Source organism: Vulpes lagopus, chromosome 17 (genome assembly GCF_018345385.1).
Source record: "Vulpes lagopus strain Blue_001 chromosome 17, ASM1834538v1, whole genome shotgun sequence".
Lineage (NCBI taxonomy): Eukaryota > Metazoa > Chordata > Mammalia > Carnivora > Canidae > Vulpes > Vulpes lagopus.
Genome location: NC_054840.1, coordinates 16,557,533 through 16,578,315, shown reverse-complemented (window position 1 = coordinate 16,578,315; position 20,783 = coordinate 16,557,533). Strand labels below are relative to the sequence as shown.

The 20,783-nt window shown below is 35.8% G+C and overlaps 1 protein-coding gene across 1 annotated transcript in view; it reads left to right on the top strand.

The window, feature by feature from the left end:
* The window catches only part of IQCJ (IQ motif containing J), a 208,610-nt gene extending 203,076 nt beyond the window's left edge, over window positions 1-5,534 (top strand). Inside the window, exons 5-6 of the mRNA XM_041731645.1 lie at window positions 1,018-1,092; window positions 5,457-5,534. Coding sequence (XP_041587579.1) covers window positions 1,018-1,092; window positions 5,457-5,534 — 153 coding nt within the window. The remainder of the gene's footprint in view (window positions 1-1,017; window positions 1,093-5,456) is intronic.
* The last annotated feature ends 15,249 nt before the right edge of the window (window positions 5,535-20,783 follow it).

Genomic DNA, 20,783 nt, shown 5'->3' with positions numbered 1-20,783 from the left:
AAAGAATAAGTTTTTTTTAACTTGTTAAATATTCTAAAAGATTTTTTAGTATATTCTATGCCTCTACAGTTCCTCTAGTTCCCATAACAGCTCCTTCTTCACTATATTCACCATGAATTAATTACAATTATTCATTTCCTAAAGCAGCACCAGAATCTGATTTTAACTGAAACAGACATGCTGCTTCACATGTAAGCAATAAATTGATTTTCTCTTCATGGCAGTATTTTGATAGGGTTAAGTATATTGATAGAAGACCATCCTATTTAATGCAAGTAGATTGTCAAGAAAATCACTATGCCAAACACTTCTCTAGAAGGACTTCATCTACATACAGCAGCAACTGTGACCTGCTTTAGAGATGACATCATTGGGTGTCATGTGGCTCTTTATACGTTTCAGCTTCAGAAAGAGATAATCTGTGAAAGCCACAAGAGCCTGATTTCTGCTGTGATAATCTTCAGCAGACAGAGGCTAAGGCTACAGTGAGGCATACCTGCTTACATAGTGTGTGCAGTGCCTCGTTGAATTCTGAGCTTTATTTCGTTTTACTGTTTTTTATCAAAAAAGTAGATGCAATGATAGGATGAAGTGAATTGGATGCTTTGGACTAATGGGAGCTTATTTTCTGCATGAAGAACGAGAACTTTTATGGAATCCTCTGTTCTCTGGGTAGCCTGGTATTCTGTAGGGGTGTGTGTGTGTGTGTGTGTGTGTGTGTGTGTGTGTGTGCGCGCATGTATGTTTTCAATTTGAAGAACACTGAAGAAAATCAGCAAACTTCATTTCCCGAAGAGCTCTCTCTTTTTTGCAATACTTGAAGATTTCTGCTCCAAAATACTCTTTGAGCCGCCTGAGCATCGTGGTTGGTAACTGAAGGGCAAAGCGTCTCCTTTGTAGCATGTGTTACAGAAATTCTTCAGATAACTTTACTTGCTAACACAGGCGACTCTTTATGGATTTCTTTCAAAGCCAGTTCGAATAAATAACTCTTTCCTCTCAAATGGGCACGGGTAGCTCTTCAGCACCATGGAGAGGTCTGGGCAGTGTGGGACTACGTGGGACTGTGACCAGAGCAAGCGATCTGACAGTGTAAGTTCTCCAAATGTCTGTTGTCTTTTTTACATGCATCATAGCTTTGCATACATAGAAAGGAAACTCTGAAGTCTAACTGAGCTATGCTAAATTTAGCTATACAAAGTGATGGCCTTCATTACATTTCAAATTCAGTATTAATTACTTAAAGATACCATATTAGGAAGCGTTAATATATTAATTTGAAATATTACTTTCTCATTGCAACAGTTGGTATGTGAATGTTTGGCGCCTTGTATTTTGAGAATCAAAGTTTTTGTTTTAATTCACCATGAATTAATTTCATTGCAGTTAGACAAAACGATTGCTTTGCAAATAGCATATTTATGCACACATTAAAAAATTCCAACTGTACAGTTTGTTGTCATTTGTAAAAAGAAGACTCTTTTTGAGAAGTAGTTTCTGATTTGTGTTTAGAAGGACAGTTTTAATTTTTTTAATTGCAGTTCATACTTTCAGTTACCAAAAAGAGCATATGTCTAGGTACACTAATGTTTACACATAGGGGATATTTGATAACTTATAAAATTGTAAATTTACTGGTATAAAATATATACAGTAAAAACCTAAAGTAAGTTGAAAGGACAAATCCTTTTATAAAATGACTAGGTAAGGGATGCCTGGGTGGCTCAGTGGTTGAGTGCCTCCCTTCGGCTCAGGGCATGATGCTGGAGTCCCAGGATTGAGTCCCATATCGGGTTCCCTGCATGGAGCCTGCTTCTCCCTCTGCCTGTGTCTCTGCCTCTCTGTGGGTCTCTCATGAATAAATTAACAAAATATTTTTAAAAATGACTAGGTAATAGACCACTAAAAGACACTTTTAAGCATCATTGGAAATATTTTATTAGTTTCAAAATAGTCCAAATTAAGTGTGCAAACCAGAAATTAAAGCAACTGTTTATCCAAAAATGTCTTGAATACCCTCCTTTAGACTGTCAAAGGTGTAGTTCTATGATATGACATTACATAACCAATAAAGATAAGAAATTTCAAATTGCTCCAAGAGTGACCCCAATAGATATTTTATTAACTATTCAAATTTATTTAAGAGAATAGGGTCATAAAAAAGTAATAAAACAAATAATTATATTTTCTCAGGTCAATTAAGTGAGGCTTGGAACATTTTTTATAATGAACCATTTATTTTAAAGTTTAATAAAACTATCTTTTTATATATTGTAATATGGAATTTATTTCCCTCAATAGTTCTTCTCATATGTAAAAACCAGTGGTAAATGTAATTTACCTCTAATTCAAATATAACTAATTTTAAACCCCAATTTAAATATGACTAATTCTTCTTGTTATAAAAAATTTCCAAGTGAATTTGCTGCTGCTTCTTAACTCTTTAGTAATTTGGCATTTGATTTTTAGATAAATGGCATTTACATTTCGACAGTGTAAGAAGTGCAAGATTTGGGAGGATGTGACTTAATTTTACATTAAGAAGATCTTGTTACACATTTTTGCCTGCTTAGCTGAATAGATCCACTGATGATTTCTTTAATTGGTTTCAATATTTAAAAGAAATCAGTTTTTGAAAGGAGTGAAAGGTAGAATTATGATTCCAGTTCTTTTTTGTTTTCTTTCCCCAAATTTTAAAATCCTGCTTTGATTTTTACAGATGTGTAGTAGTGCCTTTCAATTTTTTTTGTATATTTTTTTTATTGGAGTTCGATTTACTGACATATAGTAAGTACAACACCCAGTGCTCATCCCATCAAGTGAAATACTGTTGGGTGCACTTCTGTGATTTTAAAACTTTGATTGTTTCTATATGATAAACTGCATTCACTTTTCTGCTGGTAGTGGACTTTGGACAAATCATTCTGGTTGATTAAACTGTAACATTCTAATTTGGAATATTTGAGACTCATGTCATAAAATGCATCTGCTTTATGTCCTGAAATGAGTAGAAGTGTACCTGATTCAGAAATTTATTCTCTGTAAATTTATTCTCTTTGTCTCTGTATTTCTCTCTCAAGGATGTTACTCACTTATGATATTATCAGAAATGTAACATTTTGTATTTCTTTTTGCACACATTTTAGTGGTGTATTTATAATAACAGCTATCTAGCACATACATTTTGTAGTTGAGATATGGTTGTCTATGTGTTTATTTAACCAAAAATTATTCCTATATGACAAACTATAAACATGTTTTGGCTTCTGCTTTGAAAGCCTTTCAATCATTGTTGAAATAACATAAGTCATCTGAACAATAGAAATACATTTGGAGCTATTTAGACTATGAACCATTCACATTTCTTCTTCTTCTTCTTCTTCTTCTTCTTCTTCTTCTTCTTCTTCTTCGTCGTCGTCTTCTTCTTTTTTTTTTTTTTTTTTTTTTTTTTGTTTATAACATTCTGGTGGTAGCAGATGTGTGTGAACAATCTTAAATTTAGTTGAGTGACATTTTGCTTTTCTTGCCAATATAAAAATATGTTCATGGATCTCTTTTTTTATGGTCCACCCACCCTTGCAAAGGCTAGATAACCTTTGACTACAAAGGATTTAAGGGCATATTTACTTAGTTGAAAGCCACCCTAGTTAGGATGCATTGCAGTGTGGCTCAGTATAGATGCAGCTGATTGGCAGGTGTGGTTTTTCTTTTTTTCAACCTATTTTTGGAACTAAGAAAGTTAAGTTGATTTTGGAAATTTTTATGACATCCCAGGTACAGACTCACTTCTATTGCACCAGTCTCCATCAAAGCTTCCAACTGAAAGCAGCTCTTGTTACTAGAGTCCCAATAATACTAGTTTAAGTAGGGGAGAGCCTGAAAGTAGAACATGTTGGAAAGTCCCAAAGGGTAGTTTCTTATAGGGAGATAGAGATTCTTGAGATTATTGTAGTGAAGCAGGACCCTAATTGGTTCCAAATGGATTCTGGGTTTTAGTAAGTGTTTGGCATTATACATAGGGTGACATCAGATGCGCAAGGGCAGTTCTTTAGCTTCCTAGAGAATCACCCTGGGTTGATGCTTCTACACAGAGATTTCCATCAAGTGGTTTTTGGTTTTAGTTGTCACATTTTACAATTAAGTGTTCCTTCCTCTCCCAGTTTTACTCACAAGACACATTCTTACTTTATAGTACATGTTGGGCCAGAGTAGATATGACTTAAGTGATATGAAATTAGTATTAAATATTACTAGAAACTTTGCAGTAATCTGAAATGTTTCAGAGAACTGAAAAGGACTCCGAGACTTTCCAAGGAAGATATCTGAGTAGTTGAAAGAACAGAAATAACCTCCAAAGAGAAATAAATCTGAATACCATGCATTTCTCATTTTAACTAGTGTTTCAAATCCCAGTACCTCTAAATGAATCTGGCTCCCTCCCATAAGTAAACTCAAGCCAGAGCATGTAAAATACAAGTACATACCCGGGCAGCCAGTTACTGGGATGAATTCAGGTCATTTCCATCTTGCCTAATTTGTTTTGTGCTCCTAATTTTCATCTTACTTGGATCTTTGACACCATCTCATGGGCACTTCTGTACTTGACACGCTACATTTCATAGTGCCTAACATCATTAATAAGACCCATCTTTGTGGAAAACTCATTTTGAATTCAACATTCTGCAGTGATATCAATAGCATATCTCTCCAGGATGCTCTTTTGGTGCCTGCTCTCTGACCCCTCTGTAGCACAATGGCAGGAACATTTCTCCCCCTGGATTTTCTTTGTGGGTGCATTGGAACTGATGGAACTATACTGGGCAGGTCAGAATATTGGCATAGAAAGCAGGTCTGTTGATGATCCATGATATATTATTTATATGTCTTAATAATTGTTCAAAGGTAGACTCAGCCTAACAACTTGAGGATAATTAGAAAAGAATATCAAACTTCAGTGCCTTAGAGCAAGTCATACAAATTTATCCATTTTAAGTTTTATTGGAATTACTAGGAATATTAACAAAGGCATTGTATCAGAACTTCAGTATGACTTTGAAGTTTTTTTTTCCTGTTATCTTTGAGAAGATAAAAAACTGTGGATGAAATAATAATACAAATTGGTACATTTCTACTGATTAAGTAGCCTTATCAAAATAGTGTTAACTAGGGATGCCTGGGTGGCTCAGCGATTGAGCATCTGCCTTCTGCTCAGGGCATGATCCTAGGATCCAGGATCGAGTCCCACATCAGGCTCCCTGAGAGGAGCCTGCTTCCCCCTCTGCCTACATCTCTGCCTCTCTGTGTCTCTCATGAATAAATAAAATAGATGTTTTAAAAAAGTGTTAACTAATTAATCAGAGTTAGCCTGGAGATAAGTTTCTAGTGATGTGCAATAGGTTTCTGTTATTTTTATCGATGATCTTAAATATAATTTTTTCCTACCTCTTATTTTATAGTTGAGGAAATTTCATTCAGGAGAGGAGAAACATGCTATCAAAAGTCAGATAGTAGGACAGCCGCAAAGTTGGAGCTAGCAGGTTTTTTGATTACCAGGCAAGGGTATGTGGGGTATGTGGTCTACAAGGAACCCCAATGCTAACTAATTGGTGGAAATTTTATAAAGAAATGTTTTAATTTAAAATAAGTGTAACTTTTTAAACTTTGGAGCTCTCCTTCAATGATATTAGCCTCCTTATACAGCAATGAACTTCTCATCATCAGAAATATGCATGAACAAACTGGATATTCTACATCAGAGATGATGCAGAATGAGACCCTATGGTGTGTGTGTGTGTATGTGTGTGTGTGTGTGTGTGTGTGTGTGTGTGTCTAGTAGTTGGACTAACTGATCTCTAAAATCTCTTTCAACTTGAACATGGAAAGGGGACATTAGTGCACTGTTTTCTCCTTTAAAAAGAGAATGAGAATAATTTCTTCATTCAACAAACATATATTGGGTGCATGTTCAAGGCATTGTGTGATTGTCAGAACTGATATTACCCAAATTTGACTGAGCCCCCTGAGAAACTACTCACTCGAGAAGGAGTAAGAAAGGGGGAAATTGAGAAATGAGTTAAGATGGAGGATGGGAAAAAAATCATTAAGGGAAGTGGGGTAAAATGCATCATTTGAATCTATTTGTGAAGGGAAAACAAGGTCAAAGGGGAAAAAAGTAGAACCAGTGTTATAATTTATATCTCTGACATGGAGATATTTCAATGAATTAAAAAGACCCAAAGATTTTAAATTTATTGATCTCTAATAAATTCTACAATTCTATTCAGAACTGGCAAATCTCTAATGAGCTTCTTTGCTTGCATCCTTTCAACCTGTATGCTGTAGTTACAAACCTACTATTAGAGATTTCATCTTAACTGTCATCTGTTCTTTTCCTAATTGAGGGAAATTTCATCAATTCAAAGATTCAACATTTACCTCTTATGTCATAGTTAAATAAAAATAACAGCCTTTCCTCTGGCCCTGCTCTAAATTTGAATTTTTTCTTGACCAACTAGTTTGTGTTTGTTTGTTTGTTTGTTTGTTTTACCAAATGTAATATATATTTAGGCTATGCTATAACAAATCGATATCCAAAAGTATGATAGCTCAAACACAGCAAAAGTTTATTTCTTGATTAGAGGTATCAATAGCAGACTGATGAGTAGGTCAGTGGGGCAATCTATCTTCATATAGTCACTTAGGCTCTGCCATCTTCAACAAGTGACTTCCAAGGCCACCCTAAATTCATCTACATTCCAACAAACCAGAAGGGAAAAGGAAATGGAGCAGCACATGTGGAAGGTTTTAGTGGGCCAGGTCTGCATGAGGCACGCATCACTCAACTCACATACTTTCTACTGAACTCAGTCAGATGACATACTTAACTGCAAAGGAGACTGGGAAACATAGTCCTATTGGATACATAAAAATAAGACAAGAGAGCGGGTATTAGATCATTTAGTACTTTCTGCCATACCTGGACTTCCTCCACCAGGAAAAAATTATTCCTCCAAACCTATAGTTCCTGCTGCTACAAACTTGACATATGCTTCTGCATTTGCTTGATGTTAGCTTCTCTACATCCTTGGCCACCGCCTATTTCAGTCTTCCAGGTTACAAATCAGCATACCCTGACCCTAGTTAATTGCAGCTAAAAACGAATTTATTAGAATAATAAAAATTTATTCATTAGAAAAAAATTAATTTGTTATCAGCTATCTCACTGAATTGACCGGAAGACTAGAAAATCATGCTCAGAAGAAAAGAGGGCACTAAGAGAACATGGTTGACCAGAACCTCAGAGAAAGGCACATCTACAGATGGACATTGTTTAAGTGCAGCTGGCCTCATGGGCCTTTGATGCAGTGGTCATAAAGTGTTCTAAAACATCCCTTGCATCCCTAAGATGCTTCCTCCAGATTCAGAGCCCTGGATAGGTTCATCCCCTTGACTGATTTAGATTGTGTTCAAAGACAGATTGCTAGGAATCAGGGAAGGAAAGTTACTTTTGTAGTTGGGGAATAGAATCCTATTTCTTGCTGTAACTTCCATTAAGAGTGGGTTCTATAATTATGGAATGGGGGTTCAGATGCACTAAACTAAATGAAAGAAATCTACCATGCCTGCTGTTTTAAGATGCCCTAATGCTGCATTAGATCTATTGACGGCCTTCACCGATTCTTACTAACTGGCCTCATGCCTAGACTATACCTTATTGCTATGCCTAGACTGTGCCTTGTTCCTCCTGGGATGTGTTTTGATCACTTTCACCAGTTTATTCCCTCAACCAACCTACTATTCTCTGTGAGACTTGCTCTAGTCCTTTTTGATATTAGTTGGACTTGTCAGAGTACTTTGGCATTGTTTTGAGAACTAAATTCAGACCTGGGACCTATGTGATAAGTCTTCATGGCCAGGGCCCAGATATTTGACCCACCTCCTGTGGGGTTTTCTCATCTGTAAAATGAATGAGTTGGCTCAATTCCCATTAGTCTCAAAGGGACACCAAGAGGCTTAACAAGATGGTGCTTTGAGATATTTGGAACACAGGGTGGCATTATCACATTATTATTTTCACAAGCTGTTCACCTGAAGCGAGAAAATAAAGAGTGGAAATTTAATGCCAGGGAGGTTTTTTGGCACTTTGTCAATTCGACATTAGCTTTGAGGGCTTTTGGAATTTTGCCTGAAATTTTCAGTACCAAGCAGCTAAAAGCTGTGTTTTTCTGGGCTTGTGATATTTCTGTCCCTAGGGATGGCATTAAGCATTTGTGAGGGATGAACTGTGCCAGACCCATTTTCCAGTGTCCCACCAACAGACACAAAAAAAGCAATGCACACTCTGTAAATTGCTGCTCATACTCACGTTTCACACTTGGAACAGCACCTCTGACTTGTGCCAGTAGAAAAGGGATGGGATATATGCATGTGTTAAGGAAGCTCCCTGTCTGACACATAGACTGTTTATGGCTGGATGGCTTCTATTTGAATGATCAGATGAGCCCTACTGAAGGCCACAGAACCTTTTTTAGACCTTTGAAAATCATCCCCATCATAGTCTTCTTTGAAAGAGAGCTATTGGTTATACAAATGTCACTTTTGCCAATTAAACCCAACAAGCTGATTAGAAGATAGGGAGGAGAAATACTTTTTTTTTTTTTTGGAACTTTTATTAATGATTATGGAAGGAAGAAAAAGGCAGGAAAACTTGTTGGAGTCCAGGGAAGCATTTATTTACGTGACTGAAATTTAAGCCATGTGATAATAATTATATGGGAAGGTTCTAAATGGTTTTCTTTATTTGGACCAGAGTCATTTTCAAATACACGGGCTTCTACATATGTACCTAAAATACATGTTTAAGTATATTTTAAAAATAAAAATATGCCATTTATATGTTCAAATAAAAGAGGTTAATAGGAATTGTTCTGTGCCAAAAGCTAAAAGCTCCAGCTTCAAATCTGCTGACTCTTATGTGAGTATGTTTTGCATCTTTATAAAGACCAACAAATCTGAGCTTTGTCAGGAAGGGTGCTCCTTGCATTTTTAAAGAAAGTGTAGAGCACCTGGGTGGTTCAGTCTGTTGAGCATCTGCCTTTGACTCAGGTCATGATTTCAAGATCCTGAAATCCAGCAACACCTTGGGCTCCCTGTTCAGAGGGGAGTCTGTTTCTCCCTCTCCCTCTGTCCCTTCCCCTGCTTTCTCTCTCTCTCTCTCTCTCATAAATAAATAAAATCTTTAAAAAATAAAAGTAAAGTGACCACTAGTTTATCTAAACTTTGGAAGTGAGGCTTCTACTTAAGTGAAATCTACCAATAATGGCAGGATACCTTTTTTGGGTTTTTCCTATTTTTAATGACAATGTTTCTAATTACATTATAAACTTCTCTAGCTTATTTTATAACAATGCTTATTTATTTCTAATTTTAATGTATATCTATGCTCATTTTAAAAAATATAGAGTTTGGGATCCCTGGGTGGCGCAGCGGTTTGGCGCCTGCCTTTGGCCCAGGGCGCGATCCTGGAGACCCGGGATCAAATCCCACGTCAGGCTCCCAGTGCATGGAGCCTGCTTCTCCCTCTGCCTATGTCTCTGCCTCTCTCCCTCTCTCTCTCTCTGTGACTATCATAAAAAAATAATAATAATAAAATCTTAAAAAAAATATAGAGTTTAAAAATATATCTCACCCTTAAGAAAAAAATATCACCCTTAATCCAATAGATCTAAACTATCATTGTTAATATTTTGGTGAATTCCTTAGAGTTATACATATAGACTAGAAGTTTTATATGTATGTATACCTTAAGAAATATTTACAATATTTTGAGCTGTTGAAATGTAGTGTTTTAATTTATGTCATTAAAATTCCTCAGTCTGATGAATGTTTGTATAATATTAAATCATACAGATAGATAAGCTATAATTCATTGAACCATGCCACTATTGATATCAGCAGCATCGATATTGGAGGTGTTTATGTACTTTTACATTTCTGTTTCCTTACAAGAGATTACTCTCAGTAGAATAAAAATTTTTATAAGATTTTCTAAGGATCTTGATTTATCACATTTCTAGAACTGTTCTGCCAATAGCATGAATCTGATAGATCGAAAATAGCATGTGTTTTAAATCAGATTTCTTTTTTAAATTTTTGTGGTGTAACATTTTCACATATTTAGTGGGTACTTAAATTTATTTTATGAGCTGCCTGGCTACCTATTGTTATATTGAGGTTTCATTCTTTTCAATTATTTGTAAAAGATCCTTAAATATTATGTGTATTAATCTTTTGCCTTCATATTTGTGGAAAATATTTTCTTTTTTTTTTAATGATAGTCACAGAGAGAGAGAGAGAGACAGAGACATAGGCAGAGGGAGAAGCAGGCTCCATGCACCGGGAGCCCGATGTGGGACTCGATCCGGGGTCTCCAGGATTGCGCCCTGGGCCAAAGGCAGGCGCCAAACCACTGCGCCACCCAGGGATCCCTGGAAAATATTTTCTTAAATTGTATGCTTGTTTATGTTATTTCAATGTATAGAATTTTAAATAATTATTTAAATAAAATCAAATCTATATAGTATCTTTTTTTACCTACATTTTTTTAAAGGTTTCATCTTTAATACTTGTCTTAAGTTCATTAGAAATTCTGACATATGGTAAGAGGAAAAGAAATAATCTTATTTTATCCCAAGTAGTTTACCCATTACCTGAGTGCCATTTACCAAATAGTCTTTTGTTCTCTACTGGGTTGTGACATGATCTTTTTCATATATTAAAAATCTATCAGAATCTCTTTCTGAACTACTTTCCTGGTTACATCTGCCAATTCTAGCAGACTGTCTTACATATTACTACCTTGTTATAGATGTAATATCCGGTAGAGAAATTATCCATTTCATTTCTTTTCGTGTTCTTAGTTGGTCATTTCATTCCAGATAAACTTTAAAACTGTGTAGTTAGCTTCCAAAACACATCTTTGGCAACTTTAATTGTAATGGTACCAAATCCTTCAAGTGATATGGAAAGAACTGATATCTTTGCAAATTTGTTCTGCTATCTAGGAATACAGCATATGTAGATAAGTAAAGATGTAGATATAGATATCAGGAAAGATCTGAAATTTCACCATAAACATTTCCTACTTTTTAAAATAAGATTATTCCTATTATAAATTGGTTCCTGGACGCCTGGGTGGCTCAATGGTTGAACATCTGCCTTTGGCTCAGGTCATGATCCCCAGGTACCAGGATCAAGTCCTGCATCAGGCTCCCCGTCTGCCTCTGCCTATGTCTCTGCCTCTCTCTGTGTGTCTCTCATGAATAAATAAATAAAATATTTTTTAAAACGTTTTTTAAAAATTGGTTACTTTTTCTACCTCTAAATGATTATCCCTAGAATATTGGAAGCAATTACATTTTAAATTTTGATTTGTATGTTAACCTATTGAAAACTTTAAGTTTAAATTTAAGTCTTTAAGAATTTTCAGTTGATTAGAGGGGGGTTTCTAAGCATGCAATCTTTTCATCTGCAGAAAATACTAAAGATGCCTCCTTTCCAATAGTCATATTGTATTGACTAAGTAATCCAGCCCAAACAATGTAAGTTGTCTCATTAACTTTACTTGATATGATGAGTTATGTTTTAAAAATTAAAGATTCTTGCATTATGTTATTCACTGTTTGGTTGTAATGGGTACTTCCTAAGTCGTTTTTTATTTCTCTTTTCTGGTATGTTAAGTTTTCATAGCTCTTTTAATAAAATTAAATTAATCTATAGTTTGAGATATTTTTCTCAAGTTTTCAATTAGGGCTATACCAGCTTCATAAAATGTACTAAGAAGCTTCCCAGATTTTCTTTTGGCCTCTAATATTTATGTAGCATGGTAATTATGTGTTCCTTGAAAGTTTGAAAAAAACTTCTTAATAAAGTCATTCATACATGAAGTCTTTTCTTACAGGTTTCTAAAATAAAATTTGCATGTCTTCCATGATTGTTGTATATTCAGGCTTTCTACATCATGAGCTAATTCCGGTGCTTATTTTTCAGGATATATCAGTGAATACTTTGAGACTAGTTAGGATTTTATAAAGGTTATTTTATTTTAGAAATTTCCCTACATATATTCTTTTATTACTTTCCATATTTCTAATTTGATAGTTTTTCCTGTAACAATCAGCAATTGTATTAATCAATTTCTCTGTATCTTCTAATGATACATTTCATTGTTTAAATTTAATGTTTACTTTGCCTATTAACTTCAAGGATATTTTGTCATTTTACTCATTATTTCTTCAACTTAATGCATAGTTAACTTATTTCATTGGATTAATATTTTAACGGTAAAATTAAAGTCTTGAATTTGCTTCTAATTCAGTGTAATCTAATGAGCAGTATCTTCATTTTCCTTATCTTTTTTTTTTTTTTTTAGACTATTAGAGGGGGGGGGAGCAGCACAAGCAGAGCTGCAGGCAGAGGGAAAGGGAAAAGCAGGCTCTGTGTTGAGCAAGGAGCCTGAGGTGGGGCTCAATCCCAGGACACTGGGATCATGGCCTGAGCTGAAGGTAGACACGTAACCGACCGAGACACCCAGGCATCTCATTTTCTTTATCTTCTAAAGATTTTCTATTTATATATTTTTCCTTTGACTCAATTATTATTTACAAAAATAGATTTTTTAATATGGTAAGAATTCCAAAATTTTTAATTATTGAAAAAGTAATTTCTTACTTTAGTAAATTGAGACCCTAAAATATAGTCCTTTTATTTTTTTTATTTTAAAGATTTTATTTATTTATTCATGAGAGACACACAGAGAGAGACAGAGACACAGGCAGAGGGAGAAGCGAAGCGGGCACCCTGCAGGAAGCCTGATGTGGGACTAAATCCGGGGTCTCTAGGATCACACCCTGGGCCGAAGGCAGCACTAAACCACTGAGCCATCCGGCTGCCCTAGTCCTTTTATTTCTTATTTGGGAGCATTTGTTTAGGGATTTTTTTGGTTTTCATATGGAAATATGGTTAATTTATGTGAGCATGCTATGGGTGCTTGAAAAGGAGTTGTGATCTTTATTTTAGAGTACAAAAGTTACTATATTAATTATTTATATTCTTTATCTCTACTTAGTTTTTATGTTTCTCTGATAAGTAACAGTTACAAAATTTGTTCTCAATATTTGAGTCATTTTGATTTCACTGATCATTTTATAAGCAGTATGTAATTGAATTTTGTTTTGAACAGTAATATGTCTTTTTCTTTAATCAAGGGTTTATTATAATAACCATAGTAGCAAACTATTATTAAATTTCATTTTCTCTTGCCTTGTTTGCTGCTTTGTATTTTTCATACTTCATTGCTATTTTTTTTGCTTTCTCTCTCTTCAAGAATGAATATTTTCTTTTATGTACCTTATAAAATGAATTGGGATATACGCATTCAACTTTTATCCTGTGGTGTTTAATATGTCTAAATTAAAAAATAAAAACTGAAATTGCAACTGTATAATACTAAATTAATGTTCACTCATTCAATAAATATTTATTAAGGACCTAGTTCTTTCTAGGCACTGAGCTGGACACTAGCATTAGTAATACAGTAGAAACTAGGATAGCCTCTGTTCTCATTGTTTTTGATTTCTCTCCTATCTTATTATCCCTTCTCTCACTGCTCAGTCTTTATTAATATCTGGGTCATGGAATCCAGATGATCATTTCTGTGGTTTTTTATGTGGTTTTTTATATGAGTTATCTTTTGACATTAACTTTTAGTTTTATGACCCTTTAACTAATTACATTTAATATATATTTTATAGTCATTTATTTTTTTAACCACTGTCTATGCTACATCTTCCTCATTCTTATTTTTTTTAAGATTTTATTTATTTATTCATGAGGGACACACAGAGAGGCAGAGACAGAGGCAGAGAGAGAGAAGCAGGCTCCCTGTGAGAAGCCTGAGGTGGAACTCAATCCCAGGACTCCGGAATCACGACCTGAGCCAAAGGGAAACAAACAACCCCTGAGCCACCTAGGTACCTCCTCATTCTTATTTTTATTTTTGTTTTTATCCTATACTAATTTTTTGAGACAGCAGTAAGATTATTTACTGGAATATGGAAGAATATGTTTTGTAGCTTTTGTGTGTGAATTCTAGTGTAACACACTTCTGGTTTTAAATGATGCCTCGAAAAAAATTAAGAAGATAAAATAAAATAAAATGATGCCTAGTGGGTATCCCCTCATGTAATTGCGTCTATTTTACCACTAAAATACCTATGAAGTCCAAGAAAGGATGAAAATGAACATCAACATTGAAAGCCTACACTGACTGAAAAATTTTGCTGGAATCTTAGAGGAACCTGTACTGCCAATGGAACAGTGCAAGTGGACAACCTTGAGGGCTGACACAGGTATCAACTCACAAAGCAGCTTCATAATGTAAACTATCAAGGAAGAAAGGGAATGATTTCTTTGTGGGAAGGGTGTTCCTATTTGGTAATTGGAGCATTGTTGCATCCTTCCCCTCACACATACACACACTGTACCATCTTTCTGTAATCTTGTCAGTAACCTGTTTCTCCATCAACTTTCCCCATTTCAGCAAATTGCTACTGACATGGTCAGGAGAGAGCTCTTGAAGTCATCCTTGATTACCTCCCTTTCTTACCACCCATTCACATCTAATCCACCAGGTTTTGAGTCTACCTTCAAAAATATCTTTTAATCCATTCAGCAGTCAATGGACATTTGGATTCTTTCCATACCTTGGCTATTGAAAATGAGGTAGCTATAAATATTGGGTGCATGTATCCATTTGGATTAGTATTTTTGTATTCTTTGGGTAAATGCCTAGTAGTGCAATTGCTGAATCACAGATATACAATGGAATATTACTCAGCCATAAAAAAGAAATGAAATATTGCCATTTGGAATGACATGAATGGAACTAGAGTGTGTTATGCTAAGTGAAATAAGTCAGAGAAAGAAAAAATACCCTATGATTTCACTCATGTGGAATTTAAGAAACAAAAGAGATAAGTATAGGGGAAAGAATAAAAAAGAGAGAGGGAGGCAAACCATGAGAAACTCCTAACTTAGAGAACAAACTGAGGGTTGCTGGAGGGGAGGTGAATGGGGAATGGGCTAAATGGATGGTGAGTCTTCAGCAGGGCACTTGTGATGAACACTGGGTGTTATATATAAGTGACGAATCACTAAATTCTACTCTTGAATCTAATACTACACTCTATGTTAACTAAGAATTTAAATAAAAACTTGAAATGTAAAAAAATTAAAAATGAAAGTGTTAAAATCTAAAAAAAGAAAAAAAAAAACAAAAGGCAAATAAAACAAAAGTGTCTCTTCATTAGTACTGCCAACACATTGGCCTAAACCACCATCATCTTTCCCCCAGATCACTACCATGGCCTCCAATGTTGAGTTCCTCTCCAGCTCTCACCCAGTTTCCACAAAGCATCCACTACAAAATCCAAATTTATTGAAACTTAAATTGGATCACACCATCCCTTTACTTCAGTAGCATCCAACTGTACATTAACTAAAATGCAAACTCCTTACCCTGATCACACACTTACATTTCTTGCTCTGGCTTTCACCTGTTTCTAGTCTATGGTCTGAAACTGCATTGCAATTCTGAGGTCCTTGTTGATAATGCCAAGTAGCAATATATCTGGAAGAATTATAAGTAAGGCAAAGAGCAGGTAGTTATGCAAAAGAGATCTCAGACAAATAAGAGGCATGTGTCGTTTCTCCCTCCATACCTCTGTTTGTTGTCATGGATATCAAATTAGCCATTGAGCTTTCTTGAAAGCCTAGTATTCTCAGGATGTCATTTAGACAATTTGACTCAATAGTTATTGAATAGAAAATAATACTTTATCTTTCTTACTCTGTGGGAGGGAGGGAAGTGAGAGGGAGATAGAGCTTTCTTTCAGATAATTATTTTCATAAGATGAAAATTTAAGTAACACGGCATTTCCAAGAAGCAAGGGGCACAAAGATTAGAGTTAGATGTAACGTCAGAAACTACAAGACAGTGATCTTGGGTTCATCCTAACTCCAAAGACAATAGTCTTCAGGTGCCATGTCTTAGTGATCATCCATCTGGAATGAATCTCCTGGTGCTGAACAATGTGGATAAGTTATTTAACCACTCTTGGACTCAGTTTCCACATTTACACAATGAGGAGGTTGGATTAATTGTTCATTAAGTTATTTGGCAAGTACACTCTGATGGCTTGATGTACTAGGGCAAGTAGCATGTTTCCAAAACCCACAAACATTTGTTTTAGCAGCATTTGATAAATGAGGATTCATTTTATCCTATTACTAGCAGAATGTCAATGCAGTTCCATCTCTTCATCAATAGTAAATGACAAATACTGATATTATCAATTAGATTTGGTATTTTCAATGAGAAAATCCTTATAAGCTTTTAAGATTTTCAATGAGAAAATTCTTATAAGCTGAAACTGCTAATGAGATGCTGTTAAAATATCCTCCTTTGTATGGTAAAACAAATTCAAAAATGATAACTTGCGGATCTATAAGTATTTATTTATAGCCTACCTTTTGGCTGATATTTGAGCTGACATTTTTTCTTTCAACAGAACTCTCAAGTAACATGCCATGATTTATAATTTTATCTGTTTATTGTCTGCATATGCTGCAGAAAGTTGAAAAAATATTCAAATCCTGCCAAAAAGTATTTAGAGTTATTTTTTTTTTCTGCTACGGAAATGTCCACCTTCAAAACATTTTGAAGTCTTCATATAGAATCAAGGTTGGACTTTTTAGAGAAAAAAAAGAGAATGAGAGCAAGTTTTTATCTTTATCCAAAGAAACCTGAAGTAGATTTTAGAGTCTTCAAATACTATTCAAAATCTAGAGTGATAATAGATTTCTATTTAGCAACTTGAACTGCCTTGTCTTCATAGGTATTTCATACCTTTGTCCTGCTTGTCCATAATAATTAGAAATACTTTTTCTAAGTAAATTAGAATGGATCAGAACCAGACCATTCACAGAGGGAGAAAGATATTTTTCTCCTCCTTATCTGACTTTATCAGTGTCCTTTTGCCAGCTGACCCAGATTCAGGCTTTGGAAATAGAAATGTCATGTATCCTGTAGCATATTTCTACTACCCTAAGTGATTCAAGATAGAAGTCATACCCTACATAAAAGGAGTGTCCAATAAGGAAGTTTACAGCTGTCCCAATTGTTCCTTTCATTCAGTGTCACTTCTGATTTCAAAATAACTAAGATTTGCCCATTTAAAAATATCATCTTCTGTACCCTTTACTCTCCTGCCCCCTTTCTCTCCTTTGGCTCCCCCTAAATCTCACTTCTGCCGCCGCAGGAATCCTCTCTGTCCCATCTGACAGAGAATCCTTCCTCTCATGAGACAAGACCCACTTCAAGTTCTAACCTCTCATTCCTCTGAGATATAGCGCTTTAACACCCCCTGCTCTTGTGGCACTCTCCTTATAGATCTCCATTGCCATGTTGCCACTGCTCTGTGTTAGAACTCTACATGCTTGTTTTTCCTTCTAGATGGCAGATGTGGTTGGCTTTGACCTTTGTATTTCTCTCAAGACATTTATACCTAAAGTTATCCCATAAAATATTTTGAATTGAATTCACTAGTATGTAATCATTCTTAATATATAATTAATATTGTTCCCATGTCAATGATGGGAAAACACTAAATAAAATGATGGTTAAATATGAAAAGGGTAGAAAATTCAGGGATTATCAATGTTTTCTTTTCATACTGGATTGCACAGTTATGTTTCATTGCCCCAAACCTCAATTTCCAATAATAAATAATGTCTTTCCTGAGTCAGGAGCTAGGGATGGATAGAGGGGCAGGGACTGTTCTTGGTGACCCAAGCCAGACATTATACTTCTCATTTTTTTAGGTTTTATTTTAATTCCAGTTAGTTAACATACAGTGTTACATTAGTTTCAGATGTACAAGATATCATTCACCAATTCCATATATGTTCCCCAGTGTTCATTACAAGTACACTTCTTAATCTCCATCACTTATTTCATCCATTCTCCTACCCACCTTCCTTCTGGTAACCAGCAGTTTGTTCTCTATAGTTAAGCATCTGTTTTTTGGTTTCTCTCTCTCTCTCTCTCTCTCTCTCCTTTTCCCTTTTGCTCATTTTTTTGTTTCATAAATTTCACATATGAATCAAATCATACAGTATTCATCTTTCTCTGACTTCTTTTACTTAGCATTAAACTGTCTGCTCCAACCATGTTGTTGCAAGTGGCAAGATTTCATTCTTTTTTATTAGCATTCTTATTTTTTATAATAAATTTATTTTTTATTGGTGTTCAATTTACCAACATACAGAATAACACCCAGTGCTCATCCGGTCAAGTGCCCCCTTCAGTGCCCGTCACCCATTCACCCCCACCCCACCCCCCGCCTTCCTCCCCTTCCACCACCCCTAGTTCGTTTCGTCAGGAGTCTTTATGTTCTGTCTCCTTTTCTGATATTTCCCACATATTTCTTCTCCCTTCCCTTATATTCCCTTTCACCATTCTTATTTTTTTTTTTTGTTTTTTTTTTTTTGTTTTTTTTTTTCACCATTCTTATTTTTAAGGGAGATTAAGTCACTTGTTCATCCCCTCACGGTCAGTAAGGGCTAGAACCAGAATCTGAACTCAGGGCTATCAGAAACCAAAAGCCTGGCTCTCCCACCTTGTTGCACTCACTTCTAAACAATCATGACTTTAAAATATTAACAATGAAAGAAAAAATGTGCAGATGCACCAGGTCAAAGAAAGCCCATCTTTCTTTTGTAAGTTTGTTTCCATATGCCAGAAGCCTCAGATTCACTAAATTTGAAAAGGGTGGAGATTATTTCCACTCAACTTATTCTTACTGTAAGACCTTTCATGTTATCAGAAAGACCTTTCTGATGACTCTATAAATTAGCAACTCCATTCCCATCTACCAAGCTCTACCCCCTACAATGCTGTATTTTTCCTCAAAGCATTCATCCCCATCTGACACATTATAGTACATTTGCTTCTTTGTTTAGTGCCTGTCTTCCCCATTCTAGAGCCTAAGCTCCATGAAGGTGGGTACTGATGTATCCCCAGCATCAAAGGGTGCCTGGCATGTGCACATAGCAGACTCCTGGTACATATTTCTTGAAAGGATGAACAAACACAGAAGAGAGGACTCTACAGTTCACCTAACTGATTCAAAATAGTTACTGACAATACCTCAATGATAGAAAAATCTGGAGTCTTTTTTTTAATTTACTTTCCTACAGCCTAAAAGATTTCTACCTCTGCTCACCATCCTACTTCCCAAACTATCTCCTACATCTCCTTTTCTCTTGTTTCTGCCATAGGCAGCTTTAATCACAAGTCATCCATACAGATCTAGAGGTGTTAATACTTATTGCAAAATTTCTTGCAGCAAATCTTATCTGTCACCCAGGGGCTCCCCAATGTCTTAATTATACTACTGCATACAATTCAGCACATACTTTAGAGGTTTAAAAAAACTTTAATTGCCAAGGTTTCTCCCTATTTCTACTCCAATAGCTTTAGTAGTCTAGTCGCTTATGCTGGGAGCATTTAAGGGAACTTTAAGTTAGGTGCAGATAGAACAATGAAAGGAATGGACACTCCCTCATTGCTTGCAAAGTGGATCAGTCCTAATCCTGTGAACCAGGTCTGCACCTAAAGCCACTTGAACACATGATGCTCAATAGCAAGGGATTGCAGAAACCTCCATGGAGAACAACATGACAGTATTTGTAAAAGACCCGCGACACTGAAATCCAAGCACCAGAAGTAGTGAAAGAGACTAAAAGCATAGGAAATAAAATCTAAAAATTAAGCTTCAGTCTTTTTTTGTAAAGACTTTATTTATTTATTCATGAGAGACATGGGGGCAGGAGGGAGAGAGAGAGAGAGTGGCAGAGAAACAGGCATTGGGAGAAGCAGGCTCCATTCAGGGAGGCTGACATGGGACTCGATCCCAGGACTCTAGGATACACCCCAGGCCGAAGGCAGGCGCTTAACCGCTGAGCCACCCAGAGATAACCAAGCTTCAATCTTAAAATAAACCTGGTTGCCCTATGCCACATCTTTGCTAGAATTAAGTATTTTGTTAAAGTTAATTTTTGAGACTTTTAAATATTTATTTTCAGTTTGTGTACTCTGGCCCTCATTGAATTTCAGTAAATGCCACCACCAGCATCTGCCAGATGCTTTAGCCAGAAACTCCAAAGTCCCTGCCTCTCTACCTCCAATCACCAAATTTTATTGGTTTGTTTGTTTATTTTCATTTTAATAATCTACTTGGCCAGTACTCTAGGAAAAACCTGGAATACTGCAATGACCTCTAGTATGGTCTTCTCCCATTTTTACAGATTGAATTGTGTCTCCCCAAAAGATGGTGAAGTTCTAACCCCCAGAACCTGTGAATGTGAAGTTATTTGGAATTAGAGTCTTTGCAGAGAATCCAATTTAGATGAGTTTATTAGGGCAAGACTAATCCAATAGGACTGATGTCCTTATAAAAGGGGGAGATTTGGACTCAGACACAAACACAATGGGGAGAACTCTGAGCGAAGATGAAGGTAGAGGTCAGGGTGCATCTACAAGCCAAAGGCATGCCATGGGCTGCAGCAAACCACCAGAAGCTGGGAGAGAGACATGAAATAGATCCTCCCTCATAGCCTCAGAAGGAACTCGCCCTCCTGACACTTTGACCTCAGATTTCCAG